The 20,262-nt window shown below is 44.1% G+C and overlaps 1 protein-coding gene across 2 annotated transcripts in view; it reads left to right on the top strand.

The window, feature by feature from the left end:
- The window catches only part of RAPGEF1 (Rap guanine nucleotide exchange factor 1), an 83,501-nt gene that overhangs the window by 29,462 nt on the left and 33,777 nt on the right, over positions 1 to 20,262 (top strand). For both annotated transcript variants that reach the window (XM_058037931.1, XM_058037930.1), the window contains exons 2-9: positions 2,783 to 2,922; positions 7,082 to 7,260; positions 9,905 to 10,061; positions 14,454 to 14,542; positions 14,925 to 15,077; positions 16,425 to 16,548; positions 17,755 to 17,938; positions 18,494 to 19,009. In XM_058037931.1, the coding sequence (XP_057893914.1) occupies positions 2,783 to 2,922; positions 7,082 to 7,260; positions 9,905 to 10,061; positions 14,454 to 14,542; positions 14,925 to 15,077; positions 16,425 to 16,548; positions 17,755 to 17,938; positions 18,494 to 19,009 (1,542 nt within the window). The remainder of the gene's footprint in view (positions 1 to 2,782; positions 2,923 to 7,081; positions 7,261 to 9,904; positions 10,062 to 14,453; positions 14,543 to 14,924; positions 15,078 to 16,424; positions 16,549 to 17,754; positions 17,939 to 18,493; positions 19,010 to 20,262) is intronic.

Genomic DNA, 20,262 nt, shown 5'->3' with positions numbered 1-20,262 from the left:
GCCGAATAATTCTGTTGGCATTCACTGAACATAATCACAGGAGCTCCAGAGCTTGATCCCTGAACAGGGGGAGAGGCTGAGGGCCTGCAAAATGATGGAGATGCTGCACCAGAGTCACTGACTCACCCTCTGCTCTGCTTAGACAAGTTGCTTCACCTCTGTGCCTGCTTCCCATCTGCAGAGTGAGGTTAAGGCCTGACTGTTTAAGGATGAGAAGGATGTGTTTGTAATGTGCTTGGAACAAGAAAAGCGCTATTTTAAGTGCTAAGTGTAATTGAGTGTGAGAGAATATTGGTTTGTGACTCATTTGTTTAACTGCAAATGCATCAGAAACTTGTGAGCAGATGAGAGCTGGAAAGTGCTTGGTGTAGACAGAAAGCCATGGCAGTAAAAAGCTGCATTAATTTGCGATCTTCAAAGCAGGACTTAGCAGGGCTGTTCAGACAATAACGTTTATTATTTTTGCAAATGTCAGCTGGTTTACTTCAGTACTATTTTAAGCAGTTCCCATTCTGCTCCAGCCACTTGCTTCTGTCCTTGCTCTGTTGTGTCTGTCTCCCCTCAGAGTGTGGCACACTAATGATTTGGTGTTTGCTGTGACCAAAGGATAAAAAGAGCAAAGGAGCAGTGGTTGGCTGCTGGTGGTGGTGAAGAGGATGTGCTGTCAGCAGAAAAGGAGCTTTCTCTGGTGGCATCTCCTTTTTGAGGGTCCTGACCACCCAGACATGGTGGTTCAGCCATTCACGTGCTTGCCCCAGGAAAGTGTGTAGAGATGTCTGGTGGCAAGGAGAAAAGGAAGTGGTAATCTTTAGAAATCTTTTTCCCTTCGAAATATCTTGTCCCTACAACTCAAAATTATCACCATAGGTGACCAGGGGTTTTGCAGGCATTGAGTGTTGTCTTACTGAAACCAGCAGTTTGGATCTCACTGCAGCCTGTGGAGGAGCCAGACACAATTTGTTGCTGTCACCACTACTTCCCTGCAGATTAATTATTGTAATTGTTTGCCAGTTCTCAAAAAAATTAATCAGAGCCGTGACTTTTCATGGCAAGTGTGTGTATGCGTGCAAATATGGAAATTCTCATATGGTGTATGGAATAAATACAAATTATTTAATGAGGAGGAGCTCAAGAGTGTTATCGCAGCAGCCAGGAACTCTCTTCAGTGGTGACCTTCAGCACCCTGTGGAGACAGAGAGGTTTTAAAGGTTTGGAGATCCTCTTGTGGATGTAAAGCACTGACGTAAATTGTTGCTAAGTTGGGGTGCCAGCTGCTGCAAGTGATTCTTCAGAGGCCAACTGATACGCCTGGATTTATCTGCAGTGGCCAAGGTTTTAGTGCCTCCCTCCTCAGAGCACTAAACAGGACTTTAGGACGCAAAGAGAACCTTAGGAAAACATTCACTCCTGTAAGTGGAGAACAGCTCTGCAGCCAGACTAGATTAGGACGGGTGCTCACACAGCTCCCATTTGTAGGATGCAAAATCCTGGTCTGGAGGATATCCCCAGCCAGAGTGCTGTGTGCTCACAGAGGGTCAGAACATGCTGCAGGAAACCAGGTTCAAAGGGAGCCAGGTTCCTTTCCTTGGGCTGTGGTTAGGTGGTTTCTGAGTGCCAGCAAGAGCACTTGCTCTGTGGTATTTAGCTGCTGGTTGCTAGATTTGACTCAGCAGCCTTTGCTGTTTGCAGCCTGCATGCTAACGAGGTGCTGCAGTGCTGCATGCATGGGGCTGTCCTCTGCACTCGTTACAGCCAGTGCAGCTAATGCTCAAATAATCTAAAAGAAAAATTAAACACACAGCAAAACTGTGTGCTTTTCTTCATAATGTAGTTAGAGACAAGTTGGGTAACTTGTACTGAATTATCTGGGTCACTAGAGAGCAACTCAGACCTTCATTTATTAAAGTGCTCTTCGCTCAAAATACTTTCTAAATTGCACTCTACGAGGCAGATTAGTTTTTAGTTTTTAGCTTAGTTTTATTTAGCTTCATGGTTAAACAGATAAAAATGTATTTCAATGATAAGTCTGCATATGGCATGATTGCAAACCTTTAAGGCTTCTTTTAGGTATTCAAAAAACAATGAAAATACAATTTCTAAAAGGGCTGAGCACTTCTGCAGTTCAGTTCCTTGAAGGATGCCCCAGTATTAGGTATCAAAGAGGTTCCTCCATTTTTTCTGGTGCAGTGGAAGTGAAATCCATTGCAGATGACAAGGGCTGGCAATTTTGTTCACATTATCCATGGGGCCACATTCAAAATTGATGCTGCAGAGTGGGTAGAGATCAGCATCCCGGGCAGGGCATGACCTGGGACTGTGTTCAGCCAGGTCCCAGTAGCAGGCAGAGCCCTGCACTGACCCACAGCCAAGGGCTCTGCTCTGCCAGGGGCTCTGAAGGAGTCACTTCATCCCCTGGGCTCGCTGCTCATCTGCCAGAGAGGCACGATGATTGCCTGCTTTGTAAAGTACTTCAGGACCTTCTGGAGATAAGTGCTTTAAGAGAGGTGTTTTCCCTCTTCCCTCCAGAGCTGTAGCAGTCCCTCTGTCCCTGCCTCCAAGGGAAAGCAGGAAATGATGTTGATATTGTGTTTGAGGAAAGCAGGAAATTATGGTGGTGGTGTGGTTTGAAACATAATATAGAGCAGCAGTTTGTTAATTTTCTTTATTGTGTTCTACTTAATAAATTTACATGGTGCAAGTGTCTTCCAGAGAATGCTGTAACACAATCCCTGGTTTCATCATATTTGCCCTAATCCAGAAATGCTTTTCTGTGTCTTTCTAGATTCTGAGCGTTCCCATCTCTCCTCGTTCACCATGAAGTTGAAGGGCAAGTTTCATTCACCAAAAATAAAGAGAACACCCTCAAAGAAAGGAAAGCAAGTTGACCTGACAGTGAAAACACCAGAGAAGTCAGTGAACAAAGTAAGCAAAGGCCATGTTCTGTTATCCTGATGGGTTCTTGCTTTCTGGTACTCAGTCTATCATAATCTGGTGTGTGAATTTGTCCTGTGCATAATTCTGCAGCTCAGGGATCCTCAGGGTCATTTTATGGTTACCTATAAACAGCCCTGTGTAGTATTAAATCAAGGCATGTGCTTCCCTTTGCAGAGCATGATGAGACCTCCTTCCACAAGCATTTAAATATCTCATTATGGAACGTGGTGTACGGGCTGACACATCCTCCCCACATGCACACCCTGTGGGTTGTGCTTCCAAAGAGCTGCCTGGTTTGGGGTGTGATCCTCTGAAAAACCCCAGACCCAGGCAAGCACGTCCTTGAAGCTGCTCCAAAGATGTGCTCAATCCCTGGTGACACCAGCAGGGAGAGTCCCACAGAGGTGTTGGAGCAGCTGCTGATCCAGCACAATGTTCCCCAGACCAAATGTACTCCGGGTCCTCTGAGCAATGAGGTCACAAACTGATCTGTGTTATCTCCTCTCCTGTTGTGACCTGATTATGTAGCTGGAGGCTTTCTCTGTGACAGCACTGTTGCAGTCAGTTTTCAAGTACAAATTGAAGCCAGAAGTTAAGAACAGTTGAGGTTGTTTAGGATAATTAAACATCATTCTCAGCTGTTAAGTCTCATCCAGTGCTCAGTGCCAGACATGCAGAATTTTTCAGATTATCTCTGCTGGGAGTTGTTGTGGAGTTACTGAGAACAGCCAGCAAGATAAAGTTTTGTTAGGTTTTATGACTTGCTTAACACCCAGAGAAGTCTCTGCAGCCTTCCTCACCCTATTCTGCCCCATCAGATGAAAGATGATGAGGGATTTTTCCCCAGGAGACTGTGGAATTGCTTTCTAGGGAGCCAAACACCTTGCATTGCTGAGTGCTATTTAAAAATAAAACTAAAAAACCCCAAGACAACCCTGAGAGTACTCCTTGAAGGCTTTTAATTCCAATGATGTTTCAGGATGGTATCTTGAGATAATTTAGCAGCCTTCCTTTAAATTGATGTGTGACCACATTAAATACATTAGAAAATGAAGAGCCCTTTTCAAAATGTGGTCTATAGCAAATGCATGTTAATAATAGATGAAGTTTTTGCTTTTCTATTTTTCCCCTAAAAACAGTGCAAGAGGATTTACTAATAAGCCATGCTGGACATTAAAATAATTTTTATGTACAGATTGGGATTTTTTAGTTGGAAAACAAAACACTTGAAATATTTTTTAATTACTGTACATGATTATTTAAACTGCATTCATCTTTATACTGCAAAATATTGTTGATTTCTGGTTCATTCCTTACCTATTTTAATAGCTACTGCCCAACTAATCAATTAGTTGGATGTAGTCAGCTCATTAGCTTTAGGGGAGAGAGTGGGGAAGAGGATGGGCCTGGATTGTTGCCAGTTTTTCTCACTGGAACACAGACATCAGTTGACAAACGGGAGCTCTTCTGTCAGAAGGCTCACTTGATAAACCAAATATCATCCTTTTCTCCCTCTTAAGTACTTAAGATGCTATTTTTGTGCTCTTGAAGTAGATAATCACTGTAGAGCAGAAATAGCAATACTAAAAATTAATGTAAAATCACGATGTGTAAGCTGAAGGATATGCTCAGCTCATGCCAACATCATCATCTCCTCTTCCCCTTTATATCTGGATGGGGACAACATTGGAGATGTTCTTTTCTTTTTAGAACCTCCTTTTGTCCCCTGAACTAGGTGATTCTTGTCCTGTTGTAGGAACAGGAGTGTCCTTCAGTGCTATATACAGACTTATGATAGGTTTTACACTGCCAAAATGTAAGGAAAAAAAGGATGATTCCAGCTTTTGTAATTGGGTGTATTCTGTACAGCTCACTGTGACCCTTTCTGGGTCAGCTGTGTCTCATACATGATGCATTTGCAATTTGATTATTAAGGGAAAATTTCAGAAATCATCCAGAAATATCTATATGTGTCAGGCAGGGATTTAGAGGAGATGCTGTTTTGCCTGGGTTGTAACTTTTTCCCATTTAATGTCCCAAAGAGAAATGGGAGGCTGCCCCATCCCTGGGAGCGTTCAGGGCAGGTTGGACAGACCTGGGGCAGTCTGCTCTGGTGGAAGCTGTGGCAGGGGTGGAATGAGATGAGATTTGAGATCTCTTCCAACCCAAACCATTCCATGGTTCTGTGCACTTCTATGTGTGATACTTTGGACTTTGGAAGAGGATTCATTACAAAGTGCTCCTGGGAATGTCACCCAAAGGAGAGGGAAAAAAACCCAAAAAGTAAAAAATAAAAGAAAGGGCTGTGTCCCAGGCAGTGTCTGGATTCACATCCCTTGGTGTGCTCAGAGGAAGGATTTGTGTTTCCAGTTGTCATTCTCAGCCCTGAACTCTGTCAGGCCCATCCCTTCTGTGCACCAGGAGAGTGTTTAAGCTATTAAGTCACAAGCCTTTCTACAGGAAACAGTTGTTGAATGAAACCCATAAACAGCCATGGGAGCAGGAACTGCAGTCTGCATTTTTTCACTTCTGTTTGAGAGCTTTGACTGCTGGACCATGGTTGTACTTACCCAGGGAATTTACAGACCCTCTGATCCCTAAAATGTGTGATCATTTCATATGAAGTGCAAAACCTTGGAGGAGGCTGAGGCTCTCCATAGATTAATGGTCGGACTCAATGATCCTGGAGGTCATTTCCAACCTAAATGTTTTTAAGATTCTATATCCTGGAATAAACTCTGCAATGGTGAGGGCACATCCCTGCAGAATGGGAAATGTCATTTTTTATCCCAGTGGGTTGCCAGGATTCTCCTCAGCAAGGAAGGGAGTTCAGGGCATTGTGGGCTGTAGATCAGAACTTGAGGTTCCTGGCAAGAAGTGTTGTCCAAAGGGGAATCAGCAGCAGATTTTGGGCACTGCCCAGACGAGATGGAAAATGACAGGGTGGTTTGCAGTTCTTGGATTGGGACTTAGACTTCTGAAGTTGGAGCAAGATGGAACTTGGGATTCTAACCCTTTTATGCAACTGGCCCCAAATTACTAACCAGTGCTGCCTATAAATTGTTCTTCCTAAAACCTTTTGGGCTGCTGGCCTGATTTTGTAGAAAAGCAGCAGTTTAACAGCTGACAGGAATATGGGGAGCACACAGTGCCCATAGGTCAATTCCTGAAGCTGAGGAGATAATGGATGAAATCTGACTCTGCTAAGCTCTCTGCTCCTTTTCTAGCAGTGCTCAGTAGTTATTTTAAATCTCACTTAGAAACTACTTGTGGCCTTAAAAGTCCTCCAGGCATACTGTTGTAAACTTTTAAAAAACTATCCCTGTCCAGAATGCCATTGAGGTATCATGTGTCACTTCTGAATTTCTTCCTTTTGTGTTTGTGGTGGCACAGAAATTAGTGACCACAACTCAGCTTTATTCCAATGAATTGTTCCCTTCTGCAACATTCATTCACCAATGCCAAAACTTAGCATTTACAGTTGGTCCTCGTGGAAATTGTGTGAGTTCTCTTCTTCCAGCAGCATCGCAAAATTATTCAGGTTGGAGGCTCATCAGAGTGGAGTTTATTTGGGTGTTTTCATGTATTTTACAAGGACGTGTAGTAATTGGACAAGGGGTGTTGCCTTTAAATTGACAGAGGGCAGGTTTAGGTTAGATTTAGGAAGAAATTCTTCCCTATGAGGGTGGTAGGGCCCTGGCACAACTTGGGCTGTCCCATCCCTGGAAGTGTCCCAGGCCAGGTTGGATGGGGCTTGGACAGCCTGGGATGGTGAAAGGTGTTCCTGCCCAGATGGGCTTTAAAGTCCCTTCCAACCCAAACCATTCTGTCCCAGTTTAGGGTGTGGGTTTCAAAGCAGTGTCCTTGATGTCATCAGTGGTGTTATTCTTAGCCTAAAGCTGATCAAGATCAGCCTTCAGTTTGGAATGCAGGTAATTCTGAAGGTTAAAGTGGGGGTGTGATCTTGCACTGACTATTCCTTTGAAAGAGTAGTGATTAAATTTAAAAGTGTTTGTGGTAATAAGAGGTTTTTCCACTCCTCCTGGAACGCGCCTCAGTGTCACCAAACTTTGGGTTTGTTAAAGGAACCCTGCCCTTAAAATACTGAAATTTTAACAAATCTCTGCATTTCTTCCCTCCTCTTCAGAATGTATCATGGCTGGAGGAGAAGGAGAAGGAGGTGGTCAGTGCGCTGCGCTACTTTAAGACTATTGTGGACAAAATGGCAATTGATAACAAAGTGCTGGAGATGCTGCCAGGCTCAGCCAGTAAAGTGCTGGAAGCCATCCTGCCCTTGGTGCAGACTGACCCACGAATCCAGCAAAGGTGAGTTTCCTCCTTGGCTTCTGGGGCCGTGACAGACCAACAGGCTCCTGCTTTATCTGAGGAACCTCAGGGCAGGAGATGCTGGTGAAGTGACTCCTGTTTTCACTAAATTATTTTCAGACATCATTTAAAAGCAGATTCCCTGCTGTGAAGAAGCTCATGCCATGGAAAGATAAAGCAAATTAGGCTGCTTTCAGAGTGGAGGAAGGGATGGTTCTTAGCATAAACTTAGAAATTCATTGTTTTCCAGAGGGAGATTCTCTTCAGATGCTATTCCTGTTTCTGCAGTCCATGGTGGTATCCTACAAGCTAACAAATCCAATAGCTTCACCTGAAAAAAGAGTTTATCTTCAGAGTAATCCTTTTTTGTGCTCAGTTTATCCACCCTGATATTACAGAAGTCTGAGCCTGCACTCTTAACTGCTTTTTTTGGATTTTGCTGGATCAGATACAGAAGTAAATAGATGTACTTCAGCAGATTAACCAGTCCAAGTTCATTCCTGCCTCACTCAACAGATTATTGTTTTATGTTTTAACAGATTATGTGTATTACGTTTTTACCAGTTAGGCAGTGGGTTTGAAGCCAGGAAAGAAGTAGAAATTTGCCAAAGCCAAGCTCAGCATGGTTTATAAGAATTTGTGGTGTTGCCAAGCCACAGAGATATTGTTGGTGTTCAGTCCATGGATGCTGGAGCAATTGATTTCCAGAAAACAAACAAACATTGTTGAATAATACTGAAAGAGCAAAGTTAACACAGAGGAAAGCACAGAACTAAGCAGAGAAATGCAGGTGTTTGGTTCCTGAAATCCTGCCAGGTTTTGTGCTGTTCCTGTTTGTTTTCCCATTAAATAGCTCCAATTTTTTTTTACTTTCAAGATGCTTATTTCAGTGCTGGCACAGGGAAGGTTTATAATGCAGTTGGGGTAGCACTGGGTGCCAAATACTTTGCAAACAGAGATGCTCAGTTGTGTTTGGCCCCAGAGCTGAGGCCAGGGCAAAAGGAAGGAGGAAATGGGTGAGTATCACACCTGTGGCTGGGACAGGTAAGATCCAGTTGAGGTTGGATCTTTTGAACCATAAATCTGTTGAAATGGGAATGTCCTCTACACAGAGATAAGTCTCTGTTTCTGGAAACACTGTGCATTAAAGCACAGATCCCATGCCCTGCCTTGCTTACCCTCCCAAAAAAACCCAAAAGGGGATCTGGTTTTCTCAAAAAGCCATGTCCTTCTCTCCCTACCTGTGGCAGGACACAAAGGGGTGACTCTGATGGCAAGAACAGTGAGCAAGACTTGTGTCAGTGACAAAGAAAGCCCTACAATTATTGTTGGACTTCTTTTGGCTTTAGGGGAAGCATTTGCATCAAGGAAAAAAGTAATTAAATCTTGCACAAAATGGGCTTTCAATTACTGCCTCCTTAGAAGGAAGCAGACTGAAGATTAATGGCAAAGAAATCAAAGCCTTAGAAAGAGATGAGGGAGGGCCCTGTTTAGGAAATATCTCCTACCAAGCTAATTTCATTTGAAATGAGAACAAATGGCAAGCAACAAACCTTAAAAAAAAACCCCAAACAACAACCAAACAATCAAATCCTTGCCAGTGTTTGTATTCCCTGGTTGAAACTTGACAGTAGTTCTTCCCCCAGTCCTGCAAACCTCATTCACCTAAATAAACTCATTGGAGCTCACGGGCTCGATTCTTTTCTCACAGATAATGAAGTTACTGGAGTTAAGCCAATGCAGAATGGATAGCAGAGAGAAATGGGAAGATTTGGAACAACTTGTATCAGTAATGATTGCAAGATTACACCTTCTCTTATCTGTTTATGGTTTTGATGCAGTTTGAAATTGATTTAACGTGGCAAAGAATTGCTGAAGCGTTGCCATCAGCAGTGCTGTTAACACACCTTGTTTAGTAATGAAGTCATTGTTTTCAGAATGGCCAGGAAAATGCCTGGGAGCACTGTTGTTACAGTTAACTTTTATTTAAAGTTGTCATCCTTCCAAAACTCTTTTTTTTCTTTCCCCTTCAGAACAATAGCTTCAATTCTGTTTCTCATTAAAAACAAAACAAAGCAACACCCTTCCTCTTTCAAACCTGAAATTCATTCAGTTCAGTTTCTCTAAAGAAGTAATTTTAATTACATGTTTTCAGGCATTATAAACAGTGAGGCAGTGATTTGTAAAGGAATGAATAGAGTCAGCTCTCAGTGGTCCAAGGTGGTTTTGGGGAGAGCTAATAAGGAAGAAGGATAATACTGAAATAACATAACTTAAATGTAGGGCTTGAATACTTATCTTTAACGTTAAGGCATAGGATGGAGCTGTAAATTAAGATGGAAAGAATTGTTTTTAGCATTGCTGTGTTAACCTGCATCCTAGATAATTCCTTCTGATACTTGGGAATGAGCTGTTGGTGGTTTGTACCTTCACACTGTCATCATTTGGTGCTAGAGAACAGGAGAGCAGCTGAGCTTTGTCACCTGCTCAACACAAATTCTTAGTGTCAGAGAGCAAAGCACTGAAATGCACAGCGTGAAACTCACTCTCCTAACATTTGATAACATCTCCAAAATTTCTTTTTGTTCTCTTTTTTTTTTTTTTTTTTTTTTTTTCCTCAACTGCTCCCTGTCCTGCTGTGCAGTTCTGCCATCTCATCGTGCTACAGCCGAGTGTACCAGAGCCTGGCCAACCTCATCCGCTGGTCTGATCAGGTGATGCTGGAGGGGGTGAACTCAGAGGACAAGGAGATGGTCACAACAGTGAAGGATGTCATAAAAGCTGTTCTGGATGGAGTCAAGGTGCGTGAGACGTTGTAAATTTTATTATAAAGAGCATATAGTAAAGTATTTTAGAAGAGATCTGTGTAAACTTGAACTCTTCTAGTGTCAACTAGACCCCTTCTAGTTTAAACTAGACCCCTTCTAATTTAAACTAAACCTCTTCCAGTTTAAATTAGACCTCTTCTAGTGTAAACTAGACCTCTTCTAGTTAATCTCTTCTAGGTTTTTAAGTGCAGGTAAAATATGATGATCCTATTTCTGCCTTCAGTAAACTTACCTTTTAAATCAACTGTTCCATAACTTAAATGTTCCTCTTTGGAGTGCTGGTTAAAGACTAGCACAGTTTGGCTCTGAATGGGAACTTCTGGCATGCTCACCCTGGCATTTGGATGAATTGGAAGAAGCAATGGATCTTTCTTCAGTGTTGCATTAAATTTTCAGCAAGTCATTCCCAGTCTCCCCTGCAGATTACAAGACGTGGTTTGCACATTTTCTGTCTCAGCAAAATAAAATGAAAATGCTCCCTTGTCAATGCCCACAAATAATGAAAGACTCCAGCTCCATCTTTTAAGAGAAATTTCAAGGGATTTGTCAGTGGTACATCACCACTCTGAGCAGCTGGATTAGGGTGTGGAACAGGTGATGAGCTAAACTCAGTTTTGTGCAGATTAGTTTTACATTGCTAATGGAAACGTTGAACAGAAACCTTTGTGTCCATTGTCAGACCTGCTTGTAGCATTCCCTCCCTGTTCCACCCTGGACAAGCTGTGGGCTTTCCTCCTCCCTGGAAGGTTCTTGTACCCATTATTTCTGTGTCCCAGGCTGTCCCTGGGCTGATCACTCACCTGTCCTGGCACTGTTGGTAAAGTTTGGTTCATCTGGGCTTAGGGCACCAGTGGACAGACTGTCTTATCTCCTGGGAATCTTATTTTGGAAACTGTAGAGGAAGTTAAATCTCTTTCAGGAGCAGGGCTGAATTTAGAGGGGAATGTTTAAATCACAAGAAAAATTGGGATGGAGTTTTAAGAACTGCAGCATCACCTGGAGTTAAGGATCAGGAACTGGTACCTTTCTCTATACTCAGACTCAGTTTTATTAAATGGAGCCAAATGTAAAAACAAAGTGGATCTCCCAAGCTTTAACTGTCACATTTTCAAGCCTCTTGGTTTGGTGTCTGCCTCATCTGGATATCTCTTTAATGTCACTCAAGCACAGATACTAAAGTCTGCTATTACTTTATGAGCCTTTTAAATAAATATCTTTGAAACAAATCATTTCTAGCACCTAAAGAAGATGGATTTTCTAGGATTATTTTGCACAATATGCTCTTTAACTTTAAGCTACACATTTTAAAAGTAAAGCTGGCCTTAAATTTGCACAGCAGGAGAGAGGAAAAGAGTTTAGCCTAAAATCTCAGCTGCTGTTAGTCTGGAATTCAGCAGCAATTTGGAGGATGTGAAAATCTGTGCTGTAATTCCCCAGCAAATGGTGAGTTACCACTGAGTGAATCTGCACAATCCCAGGGAGGGATGTGTTATCCCCAGATGTGGATCAGAGCTGTGTGGTCTCATTGCAGGAGAGTTGGGCACACAACTTGGGAGTTGTTCTTTGACTTCAAACAGTATTTAAACCCTTGGTACCTGCTGCCTTTCAGCCAGAGCTGTGTCCTCTGCACACTGGGAGAAGCTCTGGGATGTCTGTTCTTGAGCCAGCCCAGACTGGGAGCATCCATGGACATGTCCTTGCAGTGCTAAATCAGGCTCTGCTTTGTTTTTAGGCTGAGTTATTTTGGCCTTCCAGTTGGAGCTGGCTCATGTCTGGTCAGCCCTAGAGCAGATGTGTGGCTGTCTAGGGAGATGGGAGAGTGTTTGCCCATCAAGAGGTCAGCACTTGGGAGCAGCATGCTTTCACCTCCTGCACAGCAAGGAACAAAGTTTATTTTAGAAAGGCCCAGCCACATTTGGTGGAAGCAGAACTGAGATGATGGACACTTCTCTCCACAGCAGAGCCTGTGTTTTGTTTTTCTGGCAGATCACACAAGATCCACTTCCACATTTCAATGCTTACTTCTTTATTTTCAGAATTAAACATAAAGGAGACTCTTGTTCACCTCTGTTACTTGATATTTTGATCTCATGTTTTAGGGCTTTGCTAGGCAGGGAAAAAAATCCTTGGTTTGATTACATAACTTCTCAAAAATCCATCTCATTGTGGAATTTTCAGCTTGCTGAAGTAGCATAGTTTGTAGAGAGGCTTTAATTATCTCTAATTACTGCTGCAGGAATCTCTTTCCTTGCTGATAAGGAATAGCATAATGTGCATCTGGCTCAGTTGTGTGCACATTACCTCTATGCGTATGCTAAAGATTCTGGCTTGATTTCCAAATGCTAATTCTCATTTGGGGATAGCAGAGAGAAGAAACACTGAGGGTCTGGTGATATTTGTCAAAGTTGGAAGGGAAAGTGATCCTCTCAGGTAATTGCAGTCATGCCTTGGTGCCTCCACTGGAAGGTGCTTTGGGTTTTTCCTCCCCCAGTCCCAATGGTTTGAATAATTCTGAAGATACTTTTAAGCCAAATTGGATTGGTTTTCTCCCATTTTAACCTACATTTCCATGTGGTAGACAACTTTGTGTCCATTATGATTGGCCGAATAGGAAAACTGAGCACTTCAGCCCTGAGTGTCTGGGGCTCCTCAGTGCTGCTGCAGCACAGCCACCACCACAGTCTGCAGTGTTGGCCTGGCTTTGGTTTCAGGTGAAGGAAAAGGAGACATTACACTTTCCCTTCCACAGCAGCCTTCTCAGGGGGATGTTTAAGGAGTATTTTGGCTTTTGGTTTGAATGCCCACACATTTTATTTCCCTTATTGTGCTCCTGTGTGTTTGCAGTCCTCGCTGGCCACTACCCCAGAGACTCCAACCCTGAGTCTCTTTAAGTACACGAGGATCTCCAAAAACCTTTTCAGCAGTGGAATTTTGCCCAGAGGGCAGAAAGGTGGCAATCCATTGAGTCATCACTCAGCCCCATGATGCCAAATGCAGCCAGAAGAGTCAAGTGATGTTACTCATCAGGACACTTTCCAGAACACACTGTTCCCACCAGGGCTCTCTGTCCCACATCTTCATATTTTAGTCCCCATGGACATCTGTTTGTGCTCCCTCTTCCTCCCCCCTGTGTGGGATGTTCTGGAGAGCTGAGTTTTTGGGTAACACAATGTCCTGTGTTGGAGCACCAGCTCACACCAGGAGTGTAAGTAGAGCATGGAGACCAAAGTCAGCTGTGGTGGACACTTGGATGGTGTTTGCTCCTTACTCCTCTTGTTGTGTGTGTGTTAACCCATGGAATTTCAGCTTTCAGAAGAGCCTGATGTAAAAGGGCCAGAACTTTTGCAGTATTTTCCTTCCTCAGAGGGATGATGGCAATGCCAGGTGTTTCCAAGCTCCACAGACAAGGACACAAAGATGATACTGGAATGATGACACTGTACTTCAGGCTGCTTTAAAATAAATAAAATTAAAATTGATCCCTTCCAGTTTCCTTTGTGTAATATGCTGGGAAGCCAATAGTGGCAGGAAGCAGTGCCAGTTTTCCAGGCTGCCTGTAAGAGGGGCATGTGTTTATGTGTTTGTGTCTCTGAGCTGGAGATGTATTTGTCAGCCTCAGACAAATCCATGAAATGTTCTCTCTGTCTTTGTGGCGTGAATGATTGTTGCTTTGACTGCTGGCAGACTTAGAGTTCAGGATTATCATGCCCTTATCTCTTTATCCAGAGCCTTATCTGCCCATAACAGATACACTGCAGTAGCTTCTTGAATGATTAGGTCTTCTATTGCTAATGTGTTAAAAGGTAGCTTCAGGGGAAGCAGCCTTTTAATGAAGGTGTTCTCTGTTTAATTTTTGGTGGGGCATTTTACAGAAAACTTGCTTTTTGAAGCAAATACATTCTTATTTATAAAATAGAAAGCAATTATTTAATGTTGGTTTTGGCTAGATGAAGTACTCCACTGGGTAAGACTGTTTTGTACTTAGATTTATATATGTAAAGCAAATTTGCCATTATTTAGGGTGTTGTGTGGACTGGAACACAGTTGTGAGACAGAGGAAAGAGGAAGCATAGCAAAAACACACACACGTGGGTTTGTGCAGAATCCCCATTCAGTCAGGGTAATGAACTTCACTCAAATGCTGCCAAAACTTCCTCTGGGTGCAGGCTGCTCCTCAGCAGCTGTTCTGCATCATTTGTGTGGCTCTGTACCAGACTTACACCCAGCTCAGCTCTCTGTGTCCACACCATCATTAAACCATAACCAAGAGTTTACTGCAGTAGCATCTCTTTGTGTTCTGAGATGTTTAAGTGCAGCATTCATCAAATGATGATTATTCTCTTTTTTCTTCTCTCCATCCATCAGGAGCTGGTCAGACTCACGATTGAAAAGCAGGAGCATCCCTCTCCCACAAGCCCAGTTAAACCCAGTTTGCCAGCATGTAAATCTGACAGGTGGGTCACTGATTTCTTCTGTGGGCAGCACTGATGTAGAAGGGATAATTTCTGACTGCTGACAGTGGAGTTAAATCATTCAGCTGCTCTTCACAGAGGGTGGTGTAGTGTTCTTTATGTAGCCACCATCCATTTCAGTAGGGTCACTAAAAGAGGATGTGCTATGATAGGACAGACACCAAAACCTGGCAGTGAAACACCCTTTGTGTCACATGCACTCTGAGCTCTGCACATACATGGAATTCCACCTGCAGATGCAAATTCTGCCTTCTGCTCTAGGTGTCTGTCTGATAGCACATGATTTAAAATAGGTTTGAATCTGTCAGGGCTGTGTTCCAGCTGTGGTTTATGATTTACAATCTGTGTTTTGCATGTGTTGCAGCCCATCAGAACTTCCCCTTACAGACCGAGAAATGGAGATCCTCAACAAAACAACAAACATGACTCAATCCAACGAGCTGCTGACTGACTCCATGGATGAAGAAGTTGCACCTCCTAAACCCCCTCTGCCCAGCATTCGTGTGGCAGAGAACAGGTAACACTGCCCAGCCAGCCAAAGAGCACCAGTGCCTCTCACCACCCTGTTGGATTTTAAACAATCTTGCAAAATGTGCACAAGAGAGGAGGGTTTGTGTTGCTTTTGAATTTCCAGTCCTCCAGAGCAATTCTTCCCTGCTCCTGCACTTTGCTTTGTGTTCTCTCTTATTATTTCTTTGTGTCTTTTCCTTCTTTTTATGTGAGGATAATGCCGTGCCCTGATACCCACACATGAGAGGCATCACATAAATCCATATAACCTCACATAAAACTGTGTGATTTCCGCACTGTGCAGTCTTGGTCTGCTGTATCCCATGGGAAATGTTCCTTTAACCTCAGGGGCAGTTCCCAATCTGTCCTGCACAGCCAGGTTGTTCAGCTTTGCCTATCAGCTTAAGAGTGAAAGCCAGGAGTGTGTGAAAAAAAAAAAACCTTGTGCTTGGTTGTTCTTACCCTGTTCTGAGAGTAACCACATGAAACTTTCTGTGTTCTATTTTGAGAAGGAAGAGAAAACCCCCAATTTGCAGGTTTGTGTGTGTGTGTGTTGTTTTTCTCCTCTAGTACTGGTGCTGATGGCTGGTGTGAAAAATACGTGTTGTGGTAATTTGCAAATGCGGCTGACAAAAAGAATCACATTTCTGTGTATTTTATGAATTCTCAAAGGTTATATAAAATTTTCGTGGTATGTTCCAAGAACAGACTATGTGTGCTCTTGGGAACTTCTCAGGCTTGATGACTACCAGAATTACGTGTCATTAGAAGCAAAAACTTAAAAGTCAAAGGGTTAAACTCTCACAAATTCCTGTAAATGTGTGGGTCTGACACAGATTCGTGTCAAAACAGGGGGCCCTCACAGTGCCCAGTGAAAGCAGCTCTGACCCTTTTGTTCCCTGAAGTTCACCAAGAGAGCAAAGACCAAAAAAGAGAATTTTCCTGTCCTGTAAATCTGTTAAAATTTGAGCATTTTTCAGATCTGGAAGGTTTGAGGAGGGGGAGGGACTTCTGTGAATGGAAACAATATTTGGGTCAACCAAAACATTTAATTTGGATTTTCACTGCTTTTATTAAGAAATAATTACCATGTTAATTAGCTCCATTAAAAATACTTTTTACAGCAGCATTTGTTTCTGTTTGAGAAATACCAACCTTAAGAAATAAATCACTTAACAAGAGAGTTACCTTACCTGTGAGACTATTCTTAAATAGATATTTTTAGTGGATACCTTTTGCTGAATAGCTCCTGGCTGACAAAAGCTCCTGGAACACATCTCGTGAAGCCTCTGAAAATCCTTTTTTTTTTTTCTGGAAGAGTGATGGAAACATCAATTCCTGTTGTGTCTTGCAGCCCTCCACCAGCATTACCCCCTAAAAAACGTCAGTCTGCACCTTCCCCAACCAGAGTGGCTGTGGTGGCCCCCATGAGCAGAGCTACCAGTGGGTCCAGTTTACCTGTTGGGATCAACAGACAGGTAATGGCATAACCCCGTGGTGAGAGCCAAGGGAAATGTGCTGTGAGCTGGAGAAAAGCTCAGGGAGATGCTGAGAGCTGCAGGTCCCTGCTCGTCCCAGGCATTCTGCAGTGGGAGTGGCAGTGGCAGGAGCAGCAGTGTCATAAATAATGTTGGCAGCGTAATTTTTATTTTTTTTTTACAGTGTTGTTGTGTTTAATTAACAAATTGCTACAAACTTGGTTGCCTTGAGGGGTGGCAGAGTGTGAGGATGGGAGTGGCTGAGTGTTGCCATGGCCAATAGATCAGGGGACAGCAGCTGGCTGAGCTCCCTGACATCTCACCATCTCTTGAAAGACTTATTTTCATCCAGTCGCAATTTCAAACATCTTTTAACTCAAGCAGCAGTTTGAGCTGCTGCTCTGACTGCTGCTGGTGCTTTGGAAAAATTTGTACATTTTCTGGTAGAAAAATGGGAGAGTTGTATGTGTGTTAATCACATTCAATTTCTTGTGCTTGTCTGGGGTTTATGAGGTTGTAAATGGCTGGGTTTGCTTTACCCATTCAGGAACTTACTAGCTCAGCAGTGAGGACCTGAATCATATCAAATTGCACAAAAATCAAATCTTGTCCTCATCCCCAAAGCCTCAGCTCTGGCTTAGGGAGCCTCTACAGTCGTTTGGCTGACTCAGATAAGCTGTGGCCATTCTTCAGTTGAAACTACAGTCACACTAAAGGTGTTCTGATGGAGTGGGAGTAGTGAGGGGTTCACTCACAGGTTAATAAGCTTGAGGTGATTTCTGAAATGGGACCATAGACATAGGCACAGAAAGTTGTATCTCACTGTAGTTTATTTTCTCTTTGTGTGAGGTAACCAAGTATTTGCTAAAGGCCCAGGTGTGTCGTGAGAGGTCTTGCAGTGTCATTCCCTTGTCTCAGTGGTGGGACAGACAGCAGACACAGGTAGCTGTGAAGAACTTGATCATCTTCTCAGCATCTGCAAAGTCCAGTGTGGTTACAGAACCCCTGCTTGAAATCAAGAGCACCCAGAGCTCCCTGGCATGCCCTGTTTGCCACATCAGAGAGTTTCTGTGTTCTCCCTGAGCTTAGAGAGAGCCAGCAGCACTGGGAGGTCTTTGCTCCTTGAGCTGCATCTTCCTCACTAGCGAGCTACCAAGAGTGATGATGATGATTTGACATTTTTATTTTTTTATTTCTGTCCTGAAGGATTTTGATGTCGACTGCTATGCCCAGAGGAGGTTGTCAGGTGGGAGCCACTCCTACGGGGGGGAGTCTCCTCGGCTGTCCCCGTGCAGCAGCATTGGCAAGCTGAGCAAGTCAGACGAGCAGCTCTCGTCGCTGGACCGCGACAGCGGGCAGTGCTCCCGCAACACCAGCTGTGAAACCCTGGGTAAGAGGGGCTGCTGGGGGCTGCTCTGCCCTGCCAGCTCAGCTGCACGAGCCCATGGGCTCAGTGCACTGCACTTGCAGCTGCTGGCGTGGAGTTGCTGCAGGCAGCTCAGTGCGGAGCTGTTTCAGAGAGGGGAAAAGCCCAGGGGATGTGTTTCCTGTGCTGTAGGTGATGGTTCTCAAACTCAATTCAGCTCTCAAGTGGAGTGTTTTCTTCATTTCAGCCCTGTCTGCAGAAATTAGAGTCCTGGTAGACTAAAGCAGTGTGGTTTCTACATGCTAGGAGAGAAAATAAAAATATAAATATGACAAAAATTAAGTCTGCAGATGTCTGCCTATTGAATTTTTGTTATTTGTTTGCTAGTGTAAAGAATTAATTATGAGTTGTATGAAGTCTGGATGTTACAGAAGGTGTAAAAAGATGGTCCCAGCTGTGAGGAAGTTCCACTCTGATTAAAATGAACCGATTAATTAACTGATAGAATGGGAGGGACAGAACTGAGAAGGTCTAAACAGTAAAAGAGAGAAACTAATACATCATCCTCTGTTTACCCAGATCAATCAGATCACTATGATCCAGACTATGAATTCCTGCAGCAGGACCTCTCCAACACTGATCAGATACCTCCTCAGGGGCCCAGTGTCCTCAGCCCCTTGCCAGAGTCCCTGGGCGAGTCTGGCTCCCCTTTCCACGGACACACGTTCCAGCTCCCGCAGGGCTCCTCTCCTCCACTGGAGCCCTGCAGCCTCCCAGGAGCAGCACAGCCAACAGAGACTCCCCCAGCTTTGCCGGAGAAGAAGAGGAGGAGTGCAGCCTCGCAGACCTCAGAGAGCTCGGGCTGCAGGGTGTCCTACGAGAGGCACCCATCCCAGTACGACAACATCTCCGAGGATGACCTGCAGAGCGCCGCCCTCGTCCCCTCCATGCCCTTCACGCCCTTTGCTGCTGTTCTGCCTTTCCAGCAAGGAAACTCTTCAGCTCCAGTGGGATTCATTGGTGATTTTGCTGCTCCAGTTTCGAACAGTGACCCAGAAAAGCCGCCACCTCTGCCAGAGAAGAAAAACAAACACAGTAAGCAAGTTTCTGGTTGGGGTTTGTTTTTTACCTTGCGGTTGTCGTGCTTGCGATCATCACTAAGTAGTGGTGATTGTGGTGATGCTCTTAGTTGAGTCTGAGTGTCCAAAGCAGTTGGTCAGTGTCAAAGACATGGAGGGGAAATGTCAGGGCTGTGATGGGCAGGGGGTGATTCCTGGGGCCAGGACTGATCCAGGCCCAAGGGATCTGGAATCACACTGCATCTTGTTTACTGCAGTGAGACCGTGTTACTTCTCTGTTCACCTGAATGTGAGTCTTTGAGGCACTCTGCCTTGCAGATCTTTCTGCTCTATTCTCCCTTTTTAAGTCTGCTTCCTCCCCGCTTCCCCAATCTTGTTTTCCCACTGCAGGGGAGAGTTGGATCCTCTCCAGGAGCTCAGAGAAAGGGCTGCTTTTCTGTCCAAAACCCAGCCCCGTCAGAGCAGTTATTGGCAATAGGAGCACAGTCACCCACATAGCTGTGCAAGACAACACTATTAACTAGACTCCAGCACTGCTGTTTTGCTGCAGGATCTCATTTCCTTTGGATGCCTGAGAATTTCCCACATCATTAAAACAAGCAGCCTCTAAAAGCAAAGGCTCCTGTCCCCAGCCAGACTCCTGGCACACCAGGGCTGACCACATCTCAAACTCACAACCTTCCTCTGATTTCCTTAATGTTCATGGCTGAAAAATGTGAAACCTCTTGCCAAACAGGCAGCCACAGTGCTCTGCCAGGGGTGGCTGTGGACTGCACAGAGAGGTCCAGCAGATTTTGCTTTACTGGTCACTGGCTGGCTGTTGCATGAGGAGGTAATGTCTACAAGATCTGGAGGAAGAGCATTACACTGCATGGCTGGCAGCCCAAGAGAAGAGCTGATTTCAAAGAGCTGAGTTGGCCTTCTGGCTCCTTTCTGCAGTTTATGGACTTCTCACTGAGAATAATTTTTGTCCAGAGAGGTTGTGGACTCCATGTCCCTGGAGGTGTTCCAGGACAGGCTGGATGGCACTCTGAGCAACCTGGCCTAGTGCAAGGTGTCCCTGTGCATGGCAGGGGGGTTGAAACTGGATTCTTTAAGGTCCCTTCCAACCCAAAGCAGTCTGAGATGCTGCAATTGTATGGATAAGGTGGGAGTAAGAGGGGTGTGTGGTGTCAGCGTTATTCTCTCCATTCCTGTGCAGTGCACTCTGCCAGTCACTTCTTTAAAATATGCCTTGTCTAAAAGCATTTCCATTATCCCTGAGTGACC

This window comes from Melospiza georgiana, chromosome 20, assembly GCF_028018845.1.
Source record: "Melospiza georgiana isolate bMelGeo1 chromosome 20, bMelGeo1.pri, whole genome shotgun sequence".
Classification (NCBI taxonomy): Eukaryota; Metazoa; Chordata; class Aves; order Passeriformes; family Passerellidae; genus Melospiza; species Melospiza georgiana.
The sequence above is the reverse complement of the archived record's forward strand: the minus strand, read 5'-3'. Positions and strand labels throughout refer to the sequence as shown.